At 47.0% G+C, this 14,128-nt stretch overlaps 3 protein-coding genes across 3 annotated transcripts; 1 reads left to right on the forward strand and 2 right to left on the reverse strand.

The window, feature by feature from the left end:
• Window positions 1–56: 56 nt before the first annotated feature.
• LOC120955239 (polyribonucleotide nucleotidyltransferase 1, mitochondrial) lies at window positions 57–2,774 on the reverse strand. Its single transcript, XM_040375928.2, has 3 exons — window positions 2,517–2,774; window positions 458–2,450; window positions 57–390 (listed from the first exon to the last, which is right to left on the reverse strand). Exons 1-3 carry the CDS (start codon window positions 2,654–2,656, stop codon window positions 169–171), a joined length of 2,355 nt encoding a protein of 784 aa, XP_040231862.2. The 5' UTR covers window positions 2,657–2,774; the 3' UTR covers window positions 57–168.
• Window positions 2,775–3,012: 238 nt separating this feature from the next.
• Window positions 3,013–4,782, forward strand: LOC120955241 (NADH dehydrogenase [ubiquinone] 1 alpha subcomplex subunit 9, mitochondrial). The gene is made up of 3 exons (XM_040375930.2): window positions 3,013–3,175; window positions 3,310–4,379; window positions 4,456–4,782. The coding sequence occupies exons 1-3, from the start codon at window positions 3,136–3,138 to the stop codon at window positions 4,549–4,551; spliced, it is 1,206 nt and encodes a 401-aa protein (XP_040231864.1). The 5' UTR covers window positions 3,013–3,135; the 3' UTR covers window positions 4,552–4,782.
• Window positions 4,783–4,819: 37 nt separating this feature from the next.
• On the reverse strand, window positions 4,820–8,022 carry LOC120955240 (synembryn). The gene is made up of 4 exons (XM_040375929.2): window positions 7,615–8,022; window positions 7,143–7,510; window positions 6,906–7,080; window positions 4,820–6,834 (listed from the first exon to the last, which is right to left on the reverse strand). Exons 1-4 carry the CDS (start codon window positions 7,693–7,695, stop codon window positions 5,812–5,814), a joined length of 1,647 nt encoding a protein of 548 aa, XP_040231863.2. The 5' UTR covers window positions 7,696–8,022; the 3' UTR covers window positions 4,820–5,811.
• Window positions 8,023–14,128: the final 6,106 nt, after the last annotated feature.

Raw genomic sequence — 14,128 nt, forward strand, 5'->3', positions numbered from 1 at the left:
TACAGAAGGTGATTGCACCGTGAGTTTTTCAAACAGTTTAGCAGTTAGTTTCAAACTTGATTCTTACAATATGTACACTTTTTATTGCCTAGTTTCGATACTCTTGTTCTTACCTACGGCAGTACGATTTCTTTTCCCGTTTCACAGTTTGACCGCACCAAGTAAAGATTAACTTTTCACATCCTCCACCCCGCTGGTCGTCGGGTTTGTTGTTGCGCCAGCTGTGGCACCTGCTGCACCTGGCCGATCGAGATTCCGAATCATGGCAGTGGCCGGACCTTGCAGTACCTTTCGCGATAGGCGCATGTACCCGGACACGGGATCACGGCCAAAGTATTTCACCTGAATTTCTGCACCCACCTGCAATCCAAGCGCTGAGGGATGAGCAATCTGAAATGAACAAAAAAAATAGAATTAAAAGAGTTGAAGGGATCATGCTGAGACGTTCGCAAGCTACCTTTCGTTGATCGAGCTGCGAGTTGTGCAGCAGTGTCGGTGGCATCGAAGGATACAGCGTCACCATCACACCCGTATCGCGCAGCTCCACTATCCGGGCCGTGTAGATGGCACCAAACTCCAGGTCCGGTATCTTTTCCGCCTTCAGCAGATTCTCCAGGTACTCCTTCGCCTCGTGCATGGCCGCTTCGGATGGGGCAAATATCCGGAAGCTCGTTTCATCGTCCGGAGTAAGCTGTACGCCGGTTTCGAGATACAACCTCCTAAGGTTTGTGCCACCCGGTCCGAGCAGTTTCGCCCGCTGATGTGCCTCGATCACCAGCCGATCCGTTACGGGCCAACAATCTTTCCGCACGGTGCGCGACGCACCGATCGTTTCGTCCATCAGGTCGAGTATTTTAAAGCGAGCTTCCATCGATTTCTGCAGCGCTTCCATCACCACCTTCAGCGGTATGCCAGGCACCTTTATATCCGCCTGTATCGCCGTCATGCCGCGCCTTGTACCCGCCACCTTCATGTCCATATCGCCCATGTAGTCCTCGATGCCGAGCAGATCGGTCAGTATGCAGTAGTCCTGCAGGTGTTTCGTGTCGTTGTTTTCGTACTTCGTTATCAACCCGATCGCTACACCGGCGGCCGCTTCCTGTACCGGCACGCCCGCATCCATCAGCGCCATCGAGCCGGCACACACGGTCGCCATCGAGCTGGACCCGTTCGATTCCAGCACCTCCGAGGTGAGCCGTACCGTGAACGGATGCTCGTTCGGGATGATCGGCACGAGCCCCTTCTCCGCCAGCGCACCGTGCCCAATCTCGCGGCGCCCGATCGGCCCAATCTTGCCCGTCTCACCCGTCGCGTACGGGGGGAACTCGTAGTGCAGGAAGAAGTTTTTCGACCGCATCCCACTGTCGAGCGAAGCGATCGGATCGAGCCGCAAAGCACTCTCGGGCGAATCGAGTGCGACGGTGCAGAATACTTGCGTCTGGCCGCGCTGAAACAGCGCCGACCCGTGCAGTGGTTTGTGCAGGTTGACCGAGCAGCTGATTTTGCGCAAATCGTCCAGCCCCCGCCCGTCGCAACGGCGCTTTTCCTCTAACAGCATCTCACGGAACACACCCTTCACGAACTTGTTGAACGTTTCCGAAATTACACCGGGGTCGGCGGCCGGGAAGCTCGACCACACTTTGTCGATCGTATCGGTGCGCGTTTTGCTGACCGCCTGGTCGCGGCTGAACTTGTCGTGCGAATAGTCACGGAAGATTTCCCTCAACCGCATCTCCGACATCGTTTGGACGGCGTTTTGAATCTCTCCGTCCACCGCCGGAAGTGGTTCCAGTGGTCGCTTGGGCTTGCCGTACATCTTTTGCAGCCGCTCGATGCCGTTGATGATAAGCTGAGCCTCCTTCGTGCCCTTCTTGATCGCCATTCGGAGTTCATTTTCGTTCACCACGTTCCCTCGACCTTCCAGCATGACGACCAGATTCTGCCGGGTGGCCGTTACCACCAGATCCAGCGAGCTGAGCTGCATCTCTTTGCGGGTGGGGTTAATGATCGCTTCGTTGTCCACCAAACCGACACGAACGGCACCGACGGGACCGTTCCAGGGGATGTCGCTTAGCGCCAGCGCTGCCGACGCACCATTGATCGCCTGCACGTCCGGCGGGTTGGCCGAATCGATCGCAAGCATATTGCACACGATCTGTGTGTCGTAGCGAAACTCGGCGGGAAAGAGTGGCCGTATCGAGCGGTCCACTAGCCGAGCGGACAGGATTTCCTTTTCCGAGGGGCCAAGCTCACGGCGCAGAAAGTTGGTTGGGATGCGACCGGCGGCTGCCGACTTTTGCCGATAATCGACCACCAGCGGCAGGAAGGAGGCATTCTGTGATTTCTGTTTCGCCACCGCCGTCACCATAACGGCCGTATCGCCGATCGTTACGACTGAACATCCGTCCGCGAAGCGTGCATACTTCCCTGATGAGATCTTTAGTATTCTCCTGCAAAAAGTGATACGCCATTCGATTGACATGTTAGCTCAATTCCGTGCAAAATGCTGTGCTTACCCCGTGCTTAAAGCTACATCGACTTCGGGACTTTCGAGGGCGGACGTACTGAGCTGCCTCCGGGTGGCGCATCGCACGTGCGGCAGGATGTGAAACACTTTCCTTCGATACTGGCAAAGTTTTGCAATATTGTGTAACATTTTAATCGCTACCAGCAGCCAAACGAACGTGTATAAACAAACAAAATCCCGTAACGAAATTATCTGTGCGGCGCCGCACACGGTTTTGCGAAAGCCGGCGAGGAAGCTGTCAACACGCGGATGTAAATATTATTCTTTCAAACGTCTTACGGCATTCCTGTCAACGCGATCAGACGATTGATAATGGTATTGTGATTTTTTTTTTTGATTTTAGTGAGAAAATAACGATTTACAATTTGTAATGTATAATTTAAAACATTTTCCACGCAATCATCCCGTTATAAAAAGCAAATAATTTTCCATTTTTATTTAATTTCTTTCCACTGTCAGCTCGTCAAACGTCACCAGAGCACGGTGACATTTTGACAGCTGGGGGAAGATTGCAAGTTTTCTTCCCAACAAAAAACACAGCAGGGAAGGATTCCGAAACGAAAGAAGTGACTCGAGAGGCACCGTAAATTCGGTTTTTCGTCCCGAAAATGGCATCTCTGATCCTGGTCAATGGGGTGCAGCTGGCAAGTAAGTGCAGGGCGACGATGTTCCAACCGATCTGGCGGCGGGCTGGATCGATTCCGGGACACAATCCGTCGGTTTGTTATGTAATTTGTTTGATCAGGGTGGCTAATCGTATTTGCATCCTTTCACCGACACAGAACAACAAACCGGGCTGCTCGGTATCGTGTGCCTGAAGGCGAACTACAGCAGCGATGCACCACGTAAGCTGAAGACGACCAGCCTGGCGGCGATGAAGCGCGGCACGGGCGGCCGCTCGAGCTTCAACGGCATCGTCGCGACCGTGTTCGGCAGCACCGGGTTCCTCGGGCGCTACGTGTGCAACAAGCTGGGCAAAATTGGCAGTCAGGTCATCATCCCTTACCGGGCGGATCACTACGAGGCGATGCGGCTGAAGCTGGTCGGCGATCTCGGCCAGGTGCTGTTCCATCCGTACGATCTGCGCGACGAGGAAGCGATCTACAAGGCGGTGAAGTACTCGAACGTCGTCATCAATCTGGTCGGGCGCGACTGGGAGACGAAGAACTTCACGTTCAAGGATGTGCATGTGGACGGCGCCCGTCGGTTGGCCAGGATTGCGCGCGAAGCCGGCGTGGAGAAGTTTGTGCACGTGTCGAGCCTGAACGCGACGCCGAACCCGCAGCCGTTCTTCACCAAGGAGGGCAGCAAGTTCCTGGCGAGCAAGTACTACGGCGAGCTGGCGGTGCGGGAGGAGTTCCCCGATGCGATCGTGTTCCGCCCGTCGGACATCTACGGGCAGGAGGATCGGTTCCTGCGCTACTACGCGCACATCTGGCGCCGGCAGTTCCGCGCGATGCCGCTGTGGTACAAGGGTGAGCGCACGATCAAGCAGCCGGTGTACTGTTCCGATCTGGCGCAGGGTATCGTGAACGCGATCAAGGACTCGGACAGCCAGGGCCAGACGTACCAGGCGGTGGGGCCGCGCCGGTACAAGCTGTCCGCGCTGGTCGACTGGTTCCACCAGGTAATGCGCAAGGACGAGAAGTGGTGGGGATACTATCGGTACGATCTGCGCTACGATCCGACCTTCCGCATGAAGGTGCTGCTGACCGAGCTGGTGTCCCCGTCGTTCCCGATCGGCGACGTGCACACGGAGCGGGTCGAGCGGGAGTACGTGAGCGATGAGGTGGAGAAGGGCGTACCGACGCTGGAAGATTTGGGCGTTAATCTGACGTACATGGAGGATCAGGTAAATGTGGTTTAAGTGGAAATTGAGTTAAAGAGCAATATTTACAGCCTTTTTGTTTCCTATGCTCGTTTTTTAGGTTCCGTGGGAACTGAGACCGTACCGTGCCGCCCTGTACTACGACGCTGAGCTGGATGAGTTCGAAAAGCCAACGCCACCACAGTACATCCAGTAGTAAGAGAAAGCCTTTGCTTCCTCTCTCTCTCCCTCCTTCTCGTCCCGGCGTTGTCCGGAAAAACGAACGATCCGAGCGCGTTTGTGCTTAGTTGTAGAGCGAGCGAACTTGTGCGCGAGTTGTGGTGCGAATTGAAGACCTTCGCCTTACCACAAGTGTAAAAAAAATCGTTAAAAAAACTAATTCAAAAATAAAGTAACAAAAAAATATATCGCCCGATAAAATTAAAAACCCACTGCCTTGAAGCGTTCCTCTTAGCGTCGTCACGTAAGTTATAAGATATTGGTTTTTTATTATTGGCTGAAGTTGGCTGGAGATCCATGGTTCGATATAAATACAACAGTCTCTACAAACAACATTCAGGAGTTACGAAACAGTAGTAAACAACTAAAACGAGAACTTCCGGAACCCGATGGGCCCGGAAACACAACTGCAAAGATAAACAACATCGAATGGTCAGCGTTGGCATATAATAGTATTAGTAATAGTAGTAGTAATAGTAGCGGAAATGCGCTCGTGATGTCAATGTGGAATAAGGATATCCGAAATATCCCGCGGGAAGGTATGGTGCAGTTGCTTGAGCAGCAATGTTAACGTTTAATGCGCGCCGTATACCTTCTTCTACTGCTTCAATATTGATCGCAACGTTTGATTGTTTTTCGTCATCCTTTGCCCTTTACTTTGGATTGCTTTTACACAAGCGATCGATTAAAACGTGTCCCCCTCTTTTTGCGCGACGGAAGCAGTTACATATTTAAAATTATCAATTCATAATGGCTTTTGTCTCCGTTATGCTTGGGGCACGACACAAACACACACACGCACGAGTCAATAAAATACCGGCAAACAATACTACGAATAACGGAACGGAACGTAACGTGGGGGGGGGGGGGGGGGGGGAGGACCATTAACTCTACGCGTAAATCTATTTAAACCGGTAACCCGATTTTCGAATGTTAGTTTTGGCAATGGACGCGGGGCGACAATGCGCCGGTACGCGTTCGGCGGGATCGCAGGTGCCTGTGCCTTGTCCGCGTGCCGGGTGCGGCGATGAATGGGTTTGAGCTAAATAGTGTGTTTTTTTTTGGCATCACATCATAGTCGTACGCTCACGCTAGCGCCCTTTTGCCAGCCCCGAGGACGAACAATTGCTGCCTTGTTTGCGCTTGAAACCGTTTGAACCGGCAAAAATATGCTGCAAACGACTAGGGGAGGGGGAAGGTGTGCAAAAACGGGTCCCTTACGGCGGTTTTCCGGCATCTATGTCTTTCGCTTATGATCCCGCTGCTGCTCCGGTATTTCCTCCTGCAGCTCCATTATGTGATCGACGGCGTGCGGCTTCCCGTCCTCGCCGATCTTGCACGGCTGTATTAACCCCTGCCGCTGCAGCTTATCCATCAGCTTCACCAGCTCCATCGCTTCGTACTCTTTCTGCTCCTCCGACATACCCTCCAGTGGGTTCGGTTTCGGTGGCTCGTAGCACCCAATCACCGGATTGATCGCGTGCTGTATCTGTTTGTACTCCTCCGTATCGCTATCCTCGCTGTCCGACGAATACTGCTCGCCACCGTTGCCGGTGCGCCCACCCAGCAGTCCCCGGTTAGCGAACAGACCCGCCGCATTACCGTACCCCGTGTACTTGATCATCCGGCCGACGTTCTCCTTGCACAGCACAAACAGCAACTCCGCCGACAGGTCAGCGATTTGGGTGCAGGGGCTGGTCAGCAGGGAGCAGAGATGGTTGCGCAGCTCTTTGCCCACCTCCGGCCGGTCGCGCACATCACGCAACGGTGGCAGAATGATCGACCTTACGTACCGGCGATGAACGCCATCGGCCCGCACCGCCTTGATCAGCACGGTCAGTATGGGCGACAGCAGCTCATACTGGTCCGATTTCTTTTCCGCCTTCTGGAAGTTTTTGCGCAGAAACTCTACCAGCACGTGCAGCACGTACACGTTGTTGGCCTCGAACGGGACGACGGTGGATGGGTCGGGTCCATCACTGCCGGGGGTGGAAGCGCTGTCGAGCTTGGAGTGCAGCGACGATACCAGCTCGACGTAGCAGCTTACCGGGACGCTCGTGAGCAGGTTGACGATGTTGGAGTGTAGCAGCACAATCTTGTCCCTGTTCAGCGTGCGGTAGAAGAACAGATCGTGCAGTACGGTCACGAGCCGATGGAACTGCGTCGCTTCCTCCTCCTCCGGGACGAGATTGTCCGTCGAGCGTACTGTTAGGTTGAACAGCACCTTCAGCACCTCGTTGATTAGATCAAGATCTTTGTCCTAAAATGTGATTTAGGTAACGGAAATAGATCAAAAATCGTCGTCACAATAAATCACCGGGTAATATTTACGCTGAATTCCTTAAATATTGCCGCCTGACTCATGAACAGATCCAGCGTTTCCACCAGATACACCAGCCCGTGCAGCTGATCGCGTACTTTGGCCCGAATATCACAATTGATCGCTGTCAGCAGAAACAGTAGCTTCATGTCGAAATACTTGATATCGTACCCGTACGGTGCTTCCCTAAAAAGTATTTAAATTAATTAAACTTCCTCCATTACACCTTCCATTGCATTCGTACGCACTTGTACATCTTGACGCGCCGGATGATGCCCTCGGTGGATGCATTGGTGAGACACATTTCCTGGCACTTGGTGCTTTGGAATATCATATTGCTGAGACATTTGAGGGCTTCAACCTGTACCTCCTCGCTGGCCGGCGCGTCACACCCTTCCGGCGTCCCGATGCCGGCCAGCTGCAGCAGCCCATCCAGCTGCTCCCCGCTAACCGTCTCGTTCAGGTAGGTTTTGTCGCGGGCCAGCACTTTGATTGCCATCAAACAGTCCACCCGGTGGGGCATGGCTGGGTCCGCCAGGTACTCGAACAGCTTGTTCCAGATCACCACCCACTGGCCCGTGCTGGTGAAGTGCATAAAGTTAAACACCTGGGAATTCTGTAAGACCCACGAGAGGGAAGGGAAGCATTAACGTTAGTACCGATTACGTCGCCCACAGCGTCCAGGGGGAATTGCGTGCAATGTGGCCGGGGATGACCTACCTGTTTGTTGAATTTCACCAGTGCTTCCTTCACCCGCCCGTAGTCACCGCTCAGCAGGCAGCTTAAGCTTTCCGCATCCATCGCTATTGCTTGTTGCACACGCGCACGCACTATTCTAAGTTAACTTACGACAACGTCCTGCTCGAGCCACGGTCCGTACTGGTTTGAAATGGTTAAATTGGATTATATCTATACGACGATTCCGAGGGTGCAGAACAATTTTGGGGGTGCTTCTGAACAAATCGATCGCAATCAAAACAAAAAAGCAAAACAATCTACAACGGGCTGTCAAAACCAGTGTGGCCAGATTATTTTGGCGGTTTTCGGTAGGCGCATCAAAATTTTATCGGTAGTTTTCGGTAGGTTAAAACTCGAAACTTAACTGAGTTAAAAGAAGTGAAAGCGAAAGAAGTGTTAATCTAATGCGCAAAATGAAAGTTCCATCTCACGAGAATATGCATCCTTTATCTAGGATATGGATTAGATTTGGTTCAGCGGTTACACAAATGAAGGACTTTCTGAAGTGTCGATCTGAAAATTGTACTAGGAATTCTAAGCCAAATAAGGACTTATATGCACATTTTCTTTTCAATGGTGGCAAGTTCATTTTCTCGGGGCTCCACGCGACCGCTTAGGGCCGCAGCAATTCTCCATTGGATACGATTTTATTGTTTCAAACGCGACACCTTTATTTTCTGAATTTCATTTAATTCAATTTCTCTTTACAAGCGATCGCCACGACGATAACATTTTCAAACTTAACCGATCGTATATTCAATTTTGAAATGAGTAAACCGAACATTTAAACATTTTTAATTTTCAGTCCAAAACAACGGACTTCGGATTCGATCTTGGGCCGGACCGGTATCCCAAGTGCCACAAATCCACTAAACGACCACTAAACGGCTTCTAAACGGCTCAAGTTCTCTACCTAAACGGAATATAGAAAGACTTCGTTTAGCAGACGTCAAACGACTCATGCATTCTAAAAATAGCAAAAAAGCTGGTGGCGCTTTCTGTTGGTGGGATACCCCAACCAGTTGAGCTTCATCGCTTGGAGGAGAGCTTTCTCATTTCCTCTGTACTGTTGTATGGTTTCGCATTGAAGTTATGCATCGCTAGAACTAGAACGGCGATGCGATTGTTTAAATACTAAACTCCAACGGAAACCACCAGCACTGAAGCAAGTGAGATTTGAGTAATGGTCGTTGGTGTTGATGCTCACGTATCTGAACACACGACCATTCATATAGATTTTTGCTCAGAATGTTAAAAGGCTATATAGGTCATGATAAGATGAAAGTTGTCGAAACACATTACAAGAAAATGATAGCAATATAATGATGAGTTGTAATACGCCATCTATTGATCAAACCAACGAAGCTGTGGAGCTTTCATTTTTTTCTATGGATATTCGATTTTCCAGTCGTTTAAGCTTAATCTGTGGCGCTTGGGATGTTTCTACCCAAGTGCCACAAATCCACTAAACGACCACTAAACGGCTTCTAAACGACTCAAGTTCTCTACCTAAACGGAATATAGAGAGACTTCGTTTAGCAGACGGCAAACGACTCATGCATTCTAAAAATAGCGAAAAAGCTGGTGGCGCTCTCTGTTGGTGGGATACCCCAACCAGTTGAGCTTCATCGCTTGGCGGAGAGCTTTCTCATTTCCTCTGTACTGTTGTATGGTTTCGCATTGAAGTTATGCATCGCTAGAACTAGAACGGCGATACGATTGTTTAAATACTAAACTCCAACCGAAACCACCAGCACTGAAGCAAGTGAGATTTGAGTAATGGTCGTTGGTGTTAATACCCACGTATCTTACCACACGACCATTCATATAGATTTTTGCTCAGAAAGTTAGAAGGCTATATAGGTCATGATTAGATGAAACTTGTCGAAACGCATTGCAAGAAAAGGATAGCAATATAATAATCAGTTTTAATACGCCATCTATTGATCAAACCAATGAAGCTGTGGAGCTTTCATTTTTTTTCTATGGATATTCAATTTTCCAGTCGGTTAAGCTTAATCTGTGGCGCTTGGGTACCTACCCTTCGCCTGAAAATTTCATTCTCTTTGTCTGTCGGGTAAGCTTTAACCGCCGACAGCGAGATTCAAATTCAAATTTAAATGATTTTCTTTGACGAGCAATTCTCGGAATCCACACAACTGACATTTTCCACTTAGTATGAACATTAAATTTTAACGGATAAAATTTTGAATTCAAAACGCATGTAGCATTTTTCAAGTGCCAGGCAAACAAACGTACAAAAGCGTGATAAGTAACAAATGATAATAGCGATCCTTGAAACAGCATCACCGACAAACCGACGTGACACTTGCGTTACAAAACTGTCCCACACGAAAGTAATGTCATTTGCAATGAAAGCGATCACTTTTGTCAAAATGAGCTCTGTTCGCGGCTGCTTAGATGGAAACAACTTTTCCTAGTACAAATGGGGGATTTATGAAAATTAGGCAAGATTTTATGAAAATAGTTGGACAAAATACCCAGTAAAATCATTTGATGGGTTTCCAAATCAATACAACCGAAGAGCCACAAATCCACTAAACGACCACTAAACGGGTTCTAAACGACTCAAGCTCTCAACCTAAACGAAATATAAAAAGACTTCGTTTAGCAGACGGAAAACGACTCATGCATTCTAAAAATAGCAAAAAGCTGGGGGCACTATCTGTTTGTGGGATACCCAACCAGTGGAGCTTCCCCAAATAGCCAGCTCGTACTTTATAGCTGATTGAGGGCTGTTTAACGATAAATCGTTCCGATGTCGTACTTTGTGGCTGATTAAGAGATAGACGGCACTTTTCAGAACTATGGAGCTTTTTAACAGGCACATGGTACTCTTTGGAACTTTGCGGCTGATTAGCACTATGTATAGGGTTCATGATGGAACTTGAAGGCTTGTTAAGAAAGGGTACCGAACTTGGTGGAACTTCATAGCTTTTTAATGCATGACATCGGTGCAAGGTGGCTCTTGTCAAAGTGTCAAAGACGGACGCCGGCAATAATCTCATTGCTGCTGCACAAGTTAGATTCGTTAATTGAAGAATGAATATTGAGTGAAGTGATTGTGAATTATCAGTAAATTGTGTAAAATTTTGTGTAATTCATCAATACAAAAGATTTAAAAATATACATATGTGATTAAACGAAACAAATCTTGTTGTTTATTTCATCGATGACGCTTGATTGAAAATAAAACACAAAGAAAAATAATCCCTGGCATCGTGGCATAAGGAAGCTGCTTAGGCGCTGTTTGAAAGACCCACATAGAACTTTGATGCTGTTTATCTACTGCAAAAGGCGAATAAGAGCAGCGATCTTTAGCGTGCCAAAATGAGCTGCTTAAGCAATCCTTCCTATTTGGGTCCTTGCTTGGATTTCTTCTGTACTGTTGTATGCCCAAGCGCCACGATTAAGCTTACACGACTGGAAAATTGAATATCCATAGAAAAAAAATGAAAGCTCCACAGCTTCGTTGGTTTGATCAATAGATGGCGTATTACAACTCATCATTATATTGCTATCCTTTGGATTTGTGACACTTGGGTGGTTTCGCATTGAAGTTATGCATCGCTAGAACTAGAACGGCGATACGATTGTTTAAATACTAAACTCCAATGGAAACCATCAGCACTGAAACAAGTGAGATTTGAGTAATGGTCGTTGGTGTTGATACCCACGTATCTGACCACACGACCATTCATATAGATTTTTGCTCGGAAAGTTAGAAGGCTATATAGGTCATGATCAGATGAAACTTGTCGAAACACATTGCAAGAAAAGGATAGCAATATAATGATGAGTTGTAATACGCCATCTATTGAGCAAACCAACGAAGCTATGGAGCTTTTGTTTTTTTTTTTCTATGGATATTCCATTTTCCAGTCGTTTAAGCTTAATCTGTGGCGGTTGGGAAATGATGTAAAAAGTGGAGCAAATATTCTTCGTTGTAAGTTGGGGAGAAAAACAAAAAGGGTTTTAGCAGTTACTCCTCTGTGTCAGTGTAGTAAGCGAATCATTATAGAGATGGCGCTAGTGTTTAACGTATTTTCATTTGAAATAACCCAAGCGCCACAGATTAAGCTTAAACGACTGGAAAATTGAATATCCATAGAAAAAAAAAATGAAAGCTCCACAGCTTCATTGGTTTGATCAATAGATGGCGTATTACAACTCATCATTATATTGCTATCCTTTTCTTGCAATGTGTTTCGACAAGTTTCATCTTATCATGACCTATATAGCCTTCTAACTTTCTGAGCAAAAATCTACATGAATGGTCGTGTGGTCAGATACGTGGGTATCAACACCAACGACTATAACTCAAATCTCACTTGCTTCAGTGCTGGTGATTTCCGTTGAAGTTTAGTATTTAAACAATCGTATCGCCGTTCTAGTTCTAGCGATGCATAACTTCAATGCGAAACCATACAACAGTACAGAGGAAATGAGAAAGCTCTCCTCCAAGCGATGAAGCTCAACTGGTTGGGGTATCCCACCAACAGAGAGCGCCACCAGCTTTTTGCTATTTTTAGAATGCATGAGTCGTTTGCCGTCTGCTAAACGAAGTCTTTCTATATTCCGTTTAGGTAGAGAACTTGAGTCGTTTAGAAGCCGTTTAGTGGTCGTTTAGTGGATTTGTGGCACTTGGGAAGGAGACAACTTTTGAAGCTCATTTTGTTTCAAGTCACGTCGGTTTGTGACAGCATCCTAATTGCCACAGATTAAGCTTAAACAACTGAAAAATCATATCTCTGTGATTTTCGGTAGGATAATTTGAATATCTGTAGTTTTAGGGCGGTCATCTGTGAATCGGTAGGCATATAAAAAGGAATACAGAATAATCGGTATTTCTGGTCACTCTGGTCGAAACAATGTCAGTCGCGGGAGAAAGTGGTCAAATGTCAAACGCTTTGGTCAGGGGTGGCGAATATCACCAAGGAGAAAGTGGGGAATTAATAAAATGCTTTATCGGTAAAAATATGAGCCAAAATTGCAAAACAAGTTAAAACGGGGGCTGCTTTAATGTATGCCAACCACAATGTAGCTTTTTGAGTCAATTTTTAGGAAATGTACATTGCAAGACAAATTTCGACTGTTGATGCAGGGGTCGTGTACCATTTATGGAGAGGGAGTTTGGCCAAACATGTTTTTTTAAAGGAATAAATTTAAATTAATTTTACTTTCTACTGTACGACTACTTTCAACACTCAGAACGACCATGAACTTATTAAAATATTCATTTATAGGGGAAAAGTATTGCTGGGGAATGGGAAATTGCTTGATCAATCGCTGCAGAAATCCTGCCCATGTCAAATAACAAGAAGAAACAAAAAAATCGATTATTCGTTACGATAACCACACATTGGTTTTAAATGCGCTAAACCACCCTCGGATCAACTTCCATCGGAATCCTGCAATCTTGCAATGACGTCATACGCAACAAGTTCTTCTTCAAAAAGTTCTCAAAAGTGTCTGCATCTATTACCGGGAACAGGTTCTGCAGGCTTTGGTTGTACGCAGCATACGTCAATGAGAGAACGAGTTTTGATTTTGTTTTGCTATAGCTGTTCATGCGTATTTTACGACACTCAATACAGTGATAGAAAGAGAAGATAAAGCATAATTTCGTGTATCAAGCCGAACAAGCTAGAGCATGTCGAGAAAGATAAGAGAGAAGCCCTTTTTGCCAAGATCTTCACTCCCGCATGAATCAGCCTAATGCTTATCCTTTCCCTTTGACCATCCCTTTACAGCTGTGTGAATAGTACCAATGTCCTACCTCACACATACATCGATGCAACCTATGCAATCATAAATTCCTGTAAAAGATAAACATAAAGCACACACAACGAATGCTACGCAAAGGAGGACGCAAAAGGAGGCTTGCATAAACGTACGAAACAATTGTAGCAGAGCAGTCAGAAGTGATCTTTTGGTGTAACAACAGTACAAATTGGCTGACAAACTATTTTGTATAGCGAAATAGCAGTTTTAAGTTTAAAAAAAGCACCAGAATCTAGAAGATCAAGTATATTGAAGGTAATTCAGGTATGTTGTAATGATCATATGCCACAATTGGATATATTAGAATCGAAGAAACTCCTGCCTTATGACGCTCTAAGAAGTTTTAGAACATCGTTTTGATTGTAGCAAAAGTCATTACTCTGAGAGAATCTCATCTTAACGGTTGCGCGATCGCCACGTGGTTGGAAACGCGCTCAAGGTACTTTAACACCCAATCGCCCATAGATGTACTATTTTGACCCCTTTCTTGTCATAGAATCATTATTAGAAACCGGTTCAATGTTCACAAACATATCATGCATCCTTTTACAATGCATCGGTGTGTCATACCTCTGGGATAATCGTGTAGTCATACACTTGTAGAATATGGTAATTACATAGACATCGAAATGTAACTGCGGGATCACGATTGAAGGGATGAAAGATCGCTTTTTCTAGTGCTATTTCTGGA

This window comes from Anopheles coluzzii, chromosome 3, assembly GCF_943734685.1.
Source record: "Anopheles coluzzii chromosome 3, AcolN3, whole genome shotgun sequence".
In the NCBI taxonomy this organism is placed as follows: Eukaryota; Metazoa; Arthropoda; class Insecta; order Diptera; family Culicidae; genus Anopheles; species Anopheles coluzzii.